This window comes from Heptranchias perlo, chromosome 19, assembly GCF_035084215.1.
Source record: "Heptranchias perlo isolate sHepPer1 chromosome 19, sHepPer1.hap1, whole genome shotgun sequence".
NCBI lineage: Eukaryota > Metazoa > Chordata > Chondrichthyes > Hexanchiformes > Hexanchidae > Heptranchias > Heptranchias perlo.
Genome location: NC_090343.1, coordinates 20,553,939 through 20,567,478, shown reverse-complemented (window position 1 = coordinate 20,567,478; position 13,540 = coordinate 20,553,939). Strand labels below are relative to the sequence as shown.

The 13,540-nt window shown below is 40.8% G+C and overlaps 1 protein-coding gene across 4 annotated transcripts in view; it reads right to left on the bottom strand.

Annotated features, from left to right (window-relative positions):
• plagl2 (pleiomorphic adenoma gene-like 2) overlaps positions 1-13,540 on the bottom strand; it is a 122,439-nt gene that overhangs the window by 14,734 nt on the left and 94,165 nt on the right. For 2 of the 4 annotated variants that reach the window (XM_068000436.1, XM_068000437.1), the window contains exon 3: positions 7,718-8,154. In XM_068000436.1, coding sequence (XP_067856537.1) covers positions 7,718-7,977 — 260 coding nt within the window. In that variant the 5' untranslated portion in view covers positions 7,978-8,154. Of the gene's footprint in view, positions 1-7,717; positions 8,155-13,540 lie in introns of those variants that run through there. The other 2 variants (XM_068000439.1, XM_068000438.1) reach the window with 2 other exon arrangements.

Here is a 13,540-nt window from a genome sequence, read left to right as displayed (position 1 = left end):
TACAGAATGTAGAGACTGGCCAAGGGATCATTGGAATTGTAGTGACTGAAGGTGACAAAGGCACGGATTAGGACTTGAGCAGCAGATGGGCTGAAGCACGGGCGGAGGCAGGCGATGTTAAAAAGACGACAGCAGACAGTATTTGCGATGGAGAGGATACGGGGTCAGAAACTCAACTTGGGGTTGAGTAGGACCAAAGTTGCAAATAGTCTGGTCCAACTTGAGACAGTGGCCAGGAAAGAACATAGGGATATGAGTAAGCTACAAACCTCAAGCCTGCTCCGCCATTTAATCAGATCATGACTGATCTATACCCCAACTCTATCGACCTGCTTTTGATCCATATCCTTTGATACCCTTACCTAAAAAATGTTGATCTCAGTCTTGAAATTCAATTGACCCAGCATCCACAGCCTTTTGGGGGAAGAGAGTTCCACATCTCCACTAGCCTGTGTGCGAAAATGTGCTTCTGGATTTTACTCCTGAATGGCCTAGCTCTAATTTTAAGATTGTCCCCCTTTGTTCTAGAATCCCCCACCAGAGGAAGAGCTTCTCTGTATCCACCCTCTCGAATCCTTTTATCATTTTAAACACCTCAATTAGATCACCCCTCAACCTTTTAACCTCAAGGGAATACAACCAAAGTTAATGCAGCCCATCATCATAATTTTATCCGTTTTAGCCCTGATATTATTTTGGTAAATCTGCACTGCACCCCCTCTAGGGTCCTTGGGACCGCACCTCAAGGGCCCTTGAGGTGCGGTGCCCAGAACTGATTGCAATACTCCAGATGGGGTCTGACCAAGGCTCTGTACAACTGAAACATAACTTCCTCCCCTTTGTAGTCCAACCCTCAAGATAAAGGCTAACATTCCATTAGCTGTTTTGATTACTTTTTGTACCTGTGCACTAGCTTTTATTGTGATTTGTGTATCTGGACACCCAAATCCCTTTGCTCCTCCACAGTTTCTAGTCTCTCGCCATTTAGACAATATTCTGATTTGTGTTTCTTGGATCCAAAGTGGATAACCTCACACTTCCCCACATTAAACTCCATCTGCCACAGTATTGCCCACTCGCTTAATCTGTCTATGTCTCACTAACTTCCTGCTCCCATCTACATTACCGTTCCTCCTAATTAAGTGTCATCTGCAAATTAGGATATACAACTCTCTATTCCTTCATCCAAGTCATTGATGTATATGGAGAGAAGCTGAAGCCCCAGTACAGGTCCCTGAAGAACACTATTTGTTACATTCTGCCAATCAATACATTCTTCCCTTTATCCATACTCTCTGTCTCCAACCTCCAAACCAATTTTCAACCCCAATTCCATGTGCTCTCATTTTTGCTAATAATTTCTTGTGCACAACCGTATGAAATGCCTTCTGGACATGTAGACAACATCCATACATGCTCCCCTGTCCACCTTGTCAGTGATTTCCTCAAAAAAATCACCTAGATTAGTCAGACATAACCCACCCATCACAAATCCATGCTGACGCTCTACGATCAGCTCATACTTGTTGAAATGCTCTGCTTTAAATCATGGAGTCACACTTGCAATTTTCCAATCCACGGGCACAGTTACTGAATCTAAAGAGCTTTAGAAAATTATTACAATCGCGTCTTCAATTTCCCTGCCTATTTCTTTTAATAACCCTAGGGTGGAAACCATCAGGTCCTGGAGAATTGTCAACCTTAAGTCCCATTATATTCTCCATTACCATTTTTTAATGTATTAAATCCATGAAGTTCCTCCCTTTAACTTGTTTTTAGGTTCCCTTGTACCACTAATATTTTGTCCTGTTCCTCTATTGTGAAGTCCAATGATGAGAGAAGATTGCCAATAGGTGAGTGAGGTGAAATCAGTGACGAGGGTATGGAATTTGTGGTGGGGACCAAGGACAATGGCTTCACTCTTTCCAATGTTTAACTGGAGGAACTTGCGGCTTATCCAAGACTGGATGTTGGACAAGCAGACTGACTGCATTGGGGCAGTGGAGGGAGTTGAGAGAGGTGGTGGAGAAGTAGAAATGGATGTCATCAGCGTACATGTGGAAGCTGACCCCACGTCTTTGGATGAAGTTGTCATGGGGCAGCATATTGATGAGAAATAGGAGGGGGCCAAGGATAGATCCTTGGGGATCCCCAGAGGTAATGTTGTGAGGACAAAAAGAGAAGCCATTGCACTGACTATGATGAGAGTGGAACCAAGTAAGGACAGTCTCACTGAACTGAACAACAGCAGGAGGCACTGGAGGAGGATAGTGTGGTCAACAGTGTCAAAGGCTACAGAGGTCAAGGTGGACGAGCGGGGATAATGCTCCACAGCACAGAGGATGTCATTTGTGACTTTGGTTAGGGCTGTTTCAGTGCTGTAGTAGGGGGCAGAAACCTGATTGGAGAGATTAAAGCATGGAGTTGCAGGAACCATGGACATGGATTTAGGAGGTGACAATATGTTCAAGGACTTCAAGATATTGTGACATCTATTACTAGCTGGGAATTCTGTGCAAAGTGATGGCTGACTATTGAATCTCCCTGATCATGGAAATATGCTCCACTTATTTAGTATGAATGTTCAGCAACACCCTCAACCCCACACATACCTAACTGCCTCATGAATGACTCCAGAGCTTTTGATTCTATTAGCCTACCCTGAAGACTATCCCAGGTATTAATAACTCTGTACGAAGGACTGCTTCCTGAATTCAGTCCTGAACTTGCCTGCTTCCCTGTGCTTCTGTAGCCAGAATTGAACATAGTACTCAAGGGTCTGGTCTGACCAGAACATTCTGGAGCTTCAGCATGATGGCCTCAGACTCGATTGATTTGACATGGCAGCTCAGTATTCTGTTTGCTTTGTTGATTGCTGTTCTACATTGATTGGAAATGGTAAGTGAAAGTACTATCACTCCCAGATCTGCTCTATTAAATGAGAAAAGTAGCCAATCTAATAAATGCATTACCTCCACTACTAAATAGGTTTCAGTGAAACCTGTAAACTAGGGACACCTAAGGGACTTGCATCAAGTGTCCTTATTTTCAAAATGGTCATTGTATGTATGGTAAACCGGATAAGCCAAATATCCCAAGATTGGCTGTATCACCTGCAGCTTTCCTTCTTTTTTTTGCCCTCCCCTGGGAATGTGCCTAATTCTGGAGCCCGGCCAGCAGGATGTGATTTCAGTTCATTTTCTGTTCGTTGGGTTTCCTAGTCCATTGCCATCGATGGAGGGATATCCTGATCCTGGGATTTGTTACATTGGCAGCCTGCACAGGGCGAGGTGACTACTATAGGGCCGGAGTGCCTGGGAAATCCCAGCAAAATTGGTGCGGGTAGGGGGGATTTATGTCCTGCAGATCCCTGTCCGGGACCCCTTCCCTCCATATGCTGCAGCTGCTAATGTTTGAGATGCTGGGGGGTGGGGGGGGGAGGGGGGGTAAGGGGGGGTAAGGGGCTGTTGGCAGCTCATCAGTACCTGACGTACTGGTGGAGTAGGGTTGTCAACTCTGGTTGCAGGCATTCCTGGAGGTTTGATCACATAATGTTCTGACCACGTGACGTCAGATCACATGACTTCTACAAATGTTATTGGATTTACCATATAAAGGTTGGGTCCCCTGTAGTTGAGACTCTTTATTTGTGGTTTCGTGCCAGGAGCTGTTGTGTGAGAAGTTTGAAGAACCACGAGGCCACCCATGAGCAGGTGAAGAAGGGAAATCATTCTCTCCATCTCTTCCGCCCCAGCCCTGAGATAGAGCCGTGCAAGCATTCAATCCCAGAGAAAGAGCGGTTTCTCTGCCACTATGGACGCTGGTTAAAGAGATCTCCATTCCACAAAAACCATTTCTTTCACCCGCTGCTGCCTCGCACTTACCTGTGTGTCCCGTGTTTTAAGTTATAAACCAACTTGGTGCATTGAAGGCTGTCTGTAGTTCATAATTTGCGAGTGTCCAAGGTTTCAAGGTGCAGCTTGTATCTGTTACAATGTAAGTTATTTGGGACTGTCAACAAGTGTCCATTTTTTACAGGTGTCCATTTTTTCGGAATGTCCGTTTATACTGAAGTTGGGAACTGTACTGAAGTCTATTGGGATAGGCCTCAGGGAGCTATGGTTTCTGTGCTATTGGGGCTAAGGGAAGTATTATCTTCAAAAATCAGCAGGTCAGAGTTGAGCAGCGGAGGTGTGGAGATGAAGTTTTACTTGATAAGCTTTAGGGAGCAGGGAGTATTTATAAAGCATTCCCTGCAGGAGGTTAAATAGTTGGGGTAGAGTCCATGATAAGTTGGATTTTACATGGCCTGTGCAAGGCAGTGGTATGATGGGCCAAGCAGCCTTTGCTCATTCCATTCTTTCTCATGTTCTGCATCCTTATATTTGTTAACTTTGAATTAAGATGTTTGAGTTATCATTTAAACCCCCAGCTGGCAGCAAGGAACTTTGCTGTAACTGAACAAGAGTATATTCTGCTTCCAGCATTTTCTGTTATTATTACAGATTTCCAGCATCCACAGTATTTTGCTTTTGTTATATTCTGCTTGTGTTCAAACCTGTTGCTCTCTTACCCTGGTTAACATTTTTGATGAACACAATGGGTGGTGCTAGTAAAGAGAGGGCAAACTCTAATATTGTTCACATTGAACCACACAATGATTTTTTAAAAATTGGTTTTAGCAGGTTTAGAGGTTTCTATTGACAATCTTCTTCTCATCGTTGGCATTAAGTGCAATCGTGGATAAAAGATGCTGGGGGTTGTGGATTTGTCATTGTCTTTGCCATTGCATAGAACTATGCATTTGACAGTTCTAGTTATTCTTCGTGTTTTGTTGCTTACTTGAATGCTGCAGGCAAGGTAGAGAAAACTGAAATTACCAGATGGGCTTAAAAGGCAGGTGGTCCTTTTGGGCAAAAAGCAATCAGGACACGTTGAATAAACTCTTACAACTTTGAAAAAGTCCCCACTGATATCTGTGCCAAACTTCTCCCTATTGGGCCATCTTTGGTACTGTAATAGGGTTCAGCCAGTCTAGTACAGAGGAAATTACACTCACCATGGATGGCATCAAAATCTGCATTCTGATTAGTTAAAACTGGGATGGGAGGATCATGTGTGAAGGGTGACCAGCGGCTGGCAGGAATGGCATCAGTAAAGAGGAATGTTCCTATACTAGCACCTTAACAGATAAAAAAAATGTGCATTACAGAAACTTCTAGAATTTTACCTGTTTCAAACCTGAGCAAAATCTATTTTAATTACATTGTCTAAAACAAGTTGAGTGTCTATCCATTCACGGATAAAAATACAGTAAAAATTGGGCTTTGATTTCTCCAAAAAAAAATTCCCCACAATCTTTAAAGCATTAATTTGTCTCTTCCTTATTTCCCCATGATCCATACACTATTCTCTAATCAAGTGGATGACCAAACAACCCGGTTCAAGGCCTTTACCAACGCAACTGTGCAACTCACTTATTACTGTGAAATCTGTGGTGATCACTCGTTAACTTCCTACCTTAGGCACAGTGGAGCCGATTTTCATCCTCCCCCGCCCATCGTGCAGGAACAGGGGGGGGATGAAAATCGGCAGTGACCTTCAGAACTCCACGCAAGTCACCATTCTTCATTTGTGGGCCAAGACACCCATGGTAGGCTGTTCACTAGTGGACAAGCCGATCCTATCCACACTCTCTAGCAATAAGAAACAGAAACCTTGGTTAATTCTTTCCCCTTCCACTTCCTGGGCAATGAAGTGAACTATAGCTCTACTACTTACTTCCCAATTGAACTCAACTAATTCAGTATAGACCAAGGATTGAACCTAGGTCCTTCCTGGTCTGTATGGTGCCAAATGACACCAGTGGGTGCATTTTGCATTCTGCATTTATCCACTGAGTCATAGAGGAGCCTTCTCATTTCTTTTCTTTGTCTTACAATTTTCGCTCCGTCTTTCATCTCATGAAGGTTGCCCTCAGGTATCCCACCCAAGAAGCCATTATTTATTTGTGGGCCTGGTGGCAAGGGTCAAAAGGCTCTTCGATTGCAGGGGCATCACAGCTGAGGCCAACACTAACCTCATCCAACATCTATACCCATTCACATCCGGGAGGGGTCACTAGATAGCCATCAGAAGCAGGCATCCCTCTGTTACCTGGGGCACCAAGGCCAATTGTGATCTATCAACTGAGATCATCTAACAAAGCTCGGACCAGGGATTCGACTAGGGACCGTCCTGGTCTGTACAGCTCAGCTACTCACTGGATAAACTGGCTGACCAATGGGAGGAGCTTGAATCCATTTCTTCTTAAAACCACTGTTAATAAGACAATAGTATCTCTGACTAACTACTTGTTTTTTTCCTTCTTGCCATTAGAAGACCAGAATCTTTGCATTTTTATATTTTACTGCTGTTCGGTAGAGAATGGGACCTGTGAGGCATGTCAGTTGTCAATCGCACTCTTGCGATAGCAGTAAACTTCCAAGATCGCCAGGAAGTTGAGTTTCCCCTTTTCAAATGCCAGTGATAGGGAGCCATTGCTGAGGCTCAGAAAGAGAGGTACTAACATTAATGATGTCTGTAACTGCCTTCCATCATCATTTGATTTCTCGCCATGATCAGGGATGGATATTTACATATTATACAATCATTAGGATTTTTTTTAAGCATAACAAAAACTTTGTTGCTGTCTTTTAGCTCTGGGTTCTGGTTTGTTTTCTCTCTTAAAAAGATAAAAGACAATTAAACAGTCTATCATAGCTAGGTCTTACCACCAATGCTACACTGTTGTCTCCTGGCTCTCTGTTGCGCAGTTTTTTTCTCCTGGTTATAATTTCAATGTCATTTTAAGTAGCACCAATGCTGTCTTAAGAGATTTTTGTTATCGTTTCTACTGGATACATTCTCCTGTCTTTGACCTTACACCGCCTTAGAAATAAAACCGCTGTGAATTTTGCATCTCAGCATCACCTGGTAATGAGGGCAGAAGCAATACACAAATTGTATTCAATAGAATGCTGCCATTCTGGTTTGAAATATTTTCAGTGTATATGCTATGTGTCTAACAGGTACAAGACAAAAAGTGGAATTTCATAACATTGATCTAGATAAAGCCCAATATTTCGGTGATGATATGATACACTGTTGGCTATTCAGTATGGTTTCTTACTGGAATCATTATAGGATTCCCAGTCAATACATCATGCACAATTTGATAAGCACATGTTTAAAGGTTTTTTACACAATGGGTGCCAGGAAGTAATTTGATATATATTTAATTTGTAACGGTAGCCAAACAGCATATTATACCCTTACTGTATTGTGTGACATCACTTTATGCAGGAAATCACTGGAGCAGACAATGGTCAGAAGTGGAGTGGTCTTTAGCAGATGGTTTGCAAGAATCCTCATTAAGCCTGGAGGAGGTGTATATACTTAAGTTAACCCTTTGAGGACTGCAGTTGCATTTCTGCAACATTGTTAAAAAATTATTCATATGTTTAAGGTTATTCAGAAAATGTAGTAAGTATTGCAATTATTTAATATTGTTCCAATTAAGTTTCATAACTTGTTTGCAGAATTTCTTTCAAAACCATTTTATAAGCTTAAGAAGATGTACGTGTTACACAATTAGCATAGAAAGTTGCATCCTCAAAGGATTAAATACATTTGATAAACAGGTTTTAGGGCACTTTTCCCATTCAGCTTCCCATACCTGAGAAGTTTATACTTGGACACAAAGGCTTTAGTGCACTCCGGGTGTGAGCACTTGTAGGGCCTCTCTCCTGTGTGAGAGTATGAATGGACTTTAAGTTTGTCAACACTGCTGAAGAATGCTCCGCAGATCAGGCACTCAAGGGTTCTCCTTGGCTTTGACTCCTTCCCTTTCCATTTGGCTTCTAAAACCTTCTGCGTATCTTCCTTCTGTTTTGTTATTGTGATTTGACTTAGGTCATCAGTGGCAACAGCTGCCATTGCAGCCTTACAGGCCAAGTCCCTAGAAAAATGGGGCTTTACCCACCTTCTCGCTACCAAGTGTATTTCCTGTGTTTTCAGTCTGTGTATTATGATCACTTCCAGTTGATAGATACCTGTTGCATCCAGAGTTTAAGGCTGCTTCAGCAATATGGGAGGAGTATAGAAATTTTAAGCCTAAAAGTCAAATTAAATACAAAGATTAACATTTCTAAACAGTATGAAAATCACTGTATCTGTGCACCTTCATTTATTAACCATCTCTGAGCTAGCCATGACCAAAGACACAAGATGTTCAGGCTCCCATTTTATTTTCATGAAGAAGCAGATTTTCTATCAAGGGCAATTTTATACAAAATCCAAAATTCTGTAAATCTAAAATTGAAAATCGCATGATACTGGTCCTTATATACGTGCATATCACACTTTGTAGAAGCCATCTTCATTTAACATGCCTCCATTTAGCTAAATAAGAACATACAGCAAAGGTTGGATTGGTGGCACAGTACTTTGTGAGCCAATATACTGTGTCCAGAAGTTCGAGGAATTAATTCCCTATTCGTAATGGGCGAAACCATGCCAGGACATCAGAAAGAGAGCAAGTATCTCCCGACAAGGGAAAATTAAATTTAGAGACACGGAAAATAAGAGAACAAGTCAACTTGGGCTGCCTTTTTTGCACTTTAAATAGTTACACTAACATTGTGATATTGGTAAAAGCTCGATTTATAGAATGCTGTCTGCATACCCTTTAGGTTGGAGATCTAAAAAAACATTGGAAACTACCTAAGGGAAGTAAAAACAACAAAAACAAACAGTAAAGTGTACAGTGGAAACTTAAATAATTGAATCTAAGTGGCTGCCTACTTTCTAATCATTTTTCTTTGAGAACTAAAGGTTTCAGATTCTAAAAACAAAATTGTTCTAATTGTATTTTATCCTTCAAAAATACTTTGCTAAAGCAAAATGGAAGTTGTTGCAAAACAATGAACGAAAAGACATCAAACACTTCTCTATTGATAAAACAATTTAGAAGATCGTGGGATCAAACCTTGAGGTCATAATCTAGGCTGACACTCTAGTACTGAGGGAGTGCTGCTTTTTCAGAGCTCTGGTGCCACTTTTCAGATGAGGCATAAGGCACAGTTGACTCCGTTGGTTCAGGTGAATGTTAAAGATTCCATGCCACTATTCCAAGAAGAGCAGGAAGTTCTCCTGGCCAACATTCCTTCCTCAACCAACACCACAAAAACAAGTCAACTGGTCATCCTTTTCATTGTTGTTAGTGGGATAGACTGTGTACAAAATGGCTACCGTGTTTGCCTACATAACAACAGTCACTGCACTTCAAAGAAATTCAATGTATGCAATATGCTTTAAGATGTTTGAGATATAAGGTGTTATATAAATGCAAGTCTCTTTCCTTTTTATAGTTTGAAGAGAAAATTCTGATCTGCACCACATCCAAAATGTAAGACAAGAAATATTACTAGCATTTAATGTTGTTAATTTATGAGATACTATGTTCTTCTGTGTGTAAAGTTAAAGATAGTTTTACCTAAAGTACCATTATAAACCAATATAGTTTAGTATTCACAGAGCAAAACGTACTGCCTGGTGGTGTAGATCCTGGGCTGCTGGCTACATGGGACAGTTTGCTACAAATCTAAGACTGCCATTCTTTCCATAGACAATATATAATTTTGCCAATCTTAGATGCAAATTACATTCAGGTAAAGAAGATGACTTTTGCAAGATTTCTCCCTGAGCCCCAAAAAAGTAATCAGACAAAACTGCAATACAACTGTAACCTTCCAATCCACACTATTCAACCCTGACCAACTGCATTCAACAAATGACACATCCATTGTCCGAGAAAAGGTTTGAAAAACACTCATGAAGAAACTGCATCTTTAAAGGTGACTCAAAAGAAATGTATGTATTCCAGTGTATTTAGCTTCATCGACTTGTTTCACTGTTAAGGCACTCTTACGTTTGATGCTTGTACAGTTCAGTTTTGGGGAGTCCAATGTCCATGCACCAGCTTTCCACATTTACGTCACTAAAACCAGTGATTTGATCCTAATGGCAGAATTGTGAGTTTATGTTTCTGCTGTCAGGATAAAGCAGCAAGTTTCACAATATAAACATGGGAGCTGATGCACGGACATCAGATTTTCCTTGACCTGAGCTACAGGGCTACAGCAACTTCAGTGCTAGTTTAAGGCTTTGAAGGATTCTGCCTTCTTTGTAAAAAAAAACTGTTGTCACTCCCTTTTCCATACTATCAGAAATAACAGGCAGGTAACTTGCTCCCAGAGCACCACCAATATCACTATGGAATTGGTTGCTAGGAAAGCCATGAGAAGTTGATTTGGCTTTCAAGGTTCCGTCCTTCCTTTTGGGGTAATGCATGTCTGCTAGACACTTTCATTGATCTAGATAAGATTGGAAACACACCATGGGGGCAACTCTGGATGGCAATCCACATCCTATCAATTCATCACTGGGCTACTTCAATCTGCCTTCCTCTGATTGTCATTTTTACTATTGTTTTCTTGACTGTCCAAATTGTTTCTTACTTAGTTTAACATGCAGAATGCATGTTCGCTTTACAACAGAACTTCAGAGCAACCTTCCTCTCTATGCTGAGAGCACAATCTTAAGACTTACTCGTAAGTAAATCTTTAATCAAGTATTAGAGTAATTTTATAGCATACAAGGAAATTGCAGTCATTACTGTGACAGAGATAATAGCCATTACAATATTTTTATTAAGCACTAACCGATTTCCCATGACATCGATCATGGGTAGTTTGGAGCACAGTTGTGATATTTAGCTGCTAACCTGGTCTGCCCCTTTAAAGCCACTGCTCAGGTGCGCCTGTGGGAATCCAGGTAATTGAAGTTGCTTATCAATTGGTGAGATCAACTGGAGGTCAGTAAATTATTTGTAGATTTCAGGCTCTAGCTGAAAAAATCCAGAGTGAAATGTTTGGCTTTCTTTCTTTTTTTTACACACACATTAAGTAAGAGGATGTGCCAGTTTATAAGTTCAGGAACTTTAAACCATATAAGGTGTAGATGTGTCCCTTTAAAGCTACAAATTTGTTTTAAGTAAACACTGTATGAGTTCATACAGATGTCAAGTAAGAGACTGCAGACATTCTGTCTCTGGAAAGCTTTACTCCTGCAGTGTTCTCCTGCTCTTCATATTTTTCTTTGAAGAGTGACACAGAAAGTAGAGTGTGACGGACAGGAAATGCACATTATGTGTACTATTTTTACAATATTATTAGTGAATCTAGTGAATCAGAGGCTGTGCTGCTTTATAAGGACAGGAACATTATACAATGCAGGTGTATAACCTTTTTAAGGCTAGAATATAAAATTGTTCTACATTCTGAAATTAATGCTGGTGTCACCTACAGGTGAAGCTAGACATCAGAACCCCAGAATTGTTTAACAGTCAATCAAGAACGTGTATACATGTTTTGTGTGCACGCGTGAGAGAGAGAGAGACATTGTTTTGCACCTGTAAGAAAAAGAGAGGCAAGCGCAAGATATATCCTAATTGCATGAATCATTGTTTAAACAGTTTCAACTTTTCTATATTTACACCTAGCTTGGAACTGTTTCATTGTTTTTAGCTCATTTTAAATTACTCATCTGTGGTCTGCTGTTGAGAAAGTGGAAGTCAATCACATGAGACGAATGACCCAGTTACGGGTGGTGGAATAAATCTGCCTAGGTTAGACAAGAGCTGACTGTGATCACATATGATTGTGGGGCATTACAAAGAACCATTACAGGAAATGGTACAGAGACACGTTACAGGAAAGTGTTACAGCTGGTGATGATGCACACTATATGCAAGAATTTTAACACATTAATGGATCGATATATAAAACGCTGGTTCAGCCATGGCTGGAGTATTGTGTCCAGTTCTGGGCACCGCACTTTAGGAAGAATGTGAAGGCCTTAGAGAGGGTGCAGAAAAGATTTACTAGAATGGTTCCAGGGATGAGGTGCTTCAATTACGTGGATAGACTGGAGAAGCTGGGGTTGTTCTCCTTAGAGCAAAGAAGGTTAAGAGAAAATTTGATAGAAGTGTTCAAAATCATGAAGGGTTTAAATAAAATAGGTAAAGAGAAACTGGGGGAATGGTCGCGAACCAGAGGACACAGATTTAAGATGATTGGCAAAAGAACCAAAGGCGACATGAGGGATAAACTTTTTTATGCAGCAAGTAGTTATGATCTGGAATGCGCTGCCTGAAAGGGTGTTGGAAGCAGATTCAATCATGGCTTTCAAAAAGGAATTGGATAAATACTTGAAGACAAAAAAATTTGCAGGGCTACGGGGAAAAAGCGGGGGAATGGGACTAACTGGTTTGCATTTACAAAGAGCCTGCACAGGCTCGATGGGTCAAATAGCCTCACTCTGTGTTGTAACCATTCTATGATTCTACAGAATTATTCATAATTATTCACTGATATTCAATGCAGCTTGAAGGAGAGAGGTAATCAATGGCTGAACATGCTGTATGTGTTGATCTAAATATTGGGAAGTTGTAGGGTTATGTTAATGATGTGTTTGCAATTGTAGATGAGAAACACAGGAGACACTAAGCAGAGGTGAGATGCTTGCACAAAGATAGATTCTAGAGGGAACCTAGAGGAAGAGCCATCCCACAGTAATCTAATACATCCTTTGGCAGTAACAGAGTAACAACGGCAGATATCTACAACCAGGACACCTACCTCCCCTTCTCAGTCAAGGAAAGGGATGTGGCATTGTGGAACCTAAACAAAAAGGGGCGAGGGATAAATACATTAATAAAGTAAAAAGATACATGGGAGGAAGAAAGATTTTGACATGCTGCAACAGCTAATAAGAAACAATGAATCATGTTTAATGAGACTAGTGTACATACAGATGAACTCATTACATCTCCTCACAAAGCACCAGACAGCACATTTAACATTGTACCCTTTTCCCACCAACTAAACCAGAGAGCCTAAAAGTACTTCACTCATTTTTATTTCCTGAACTAATTTAACTGTATCTCCGATCATCTGCCCTGCAGGTCATAAGTTTTATTCATAACTAATCCCAAATAAAATTCACAGATCAACACATCCTTTTATTAGACACAACACTATGTCATGACCTAACCAGCTGACTTACGCAATACTACCATTGTTTTCTTGCATTAAATTAGATTCCATTACATTTTGTTACATCATTTTGGAACTTGGCGCATACTCTCTTTTCAGAATCTTTAAAAATGGGAAAAACATGTATTGTCACCTTGTTACTGATGGCTGCTGCAGTTTTAAAGGAATATTCTATGATAAGCCTATAGTGGCCTTACCTTTTGGTACTTGTCTACATAATACAACTCTATATCTAAGGCCTTTAAGGGACCTTTTCCTGGAGTATTCTTCTAAGAATGTGCTGTACATGATTGCTGTGAAGAGTGTAGATTCCAGGTCATTCTTAGTGGTTCTATACTGCCTACCATTCCATGGTCGCTGGCGTGAATTGCTGTAACTGAATC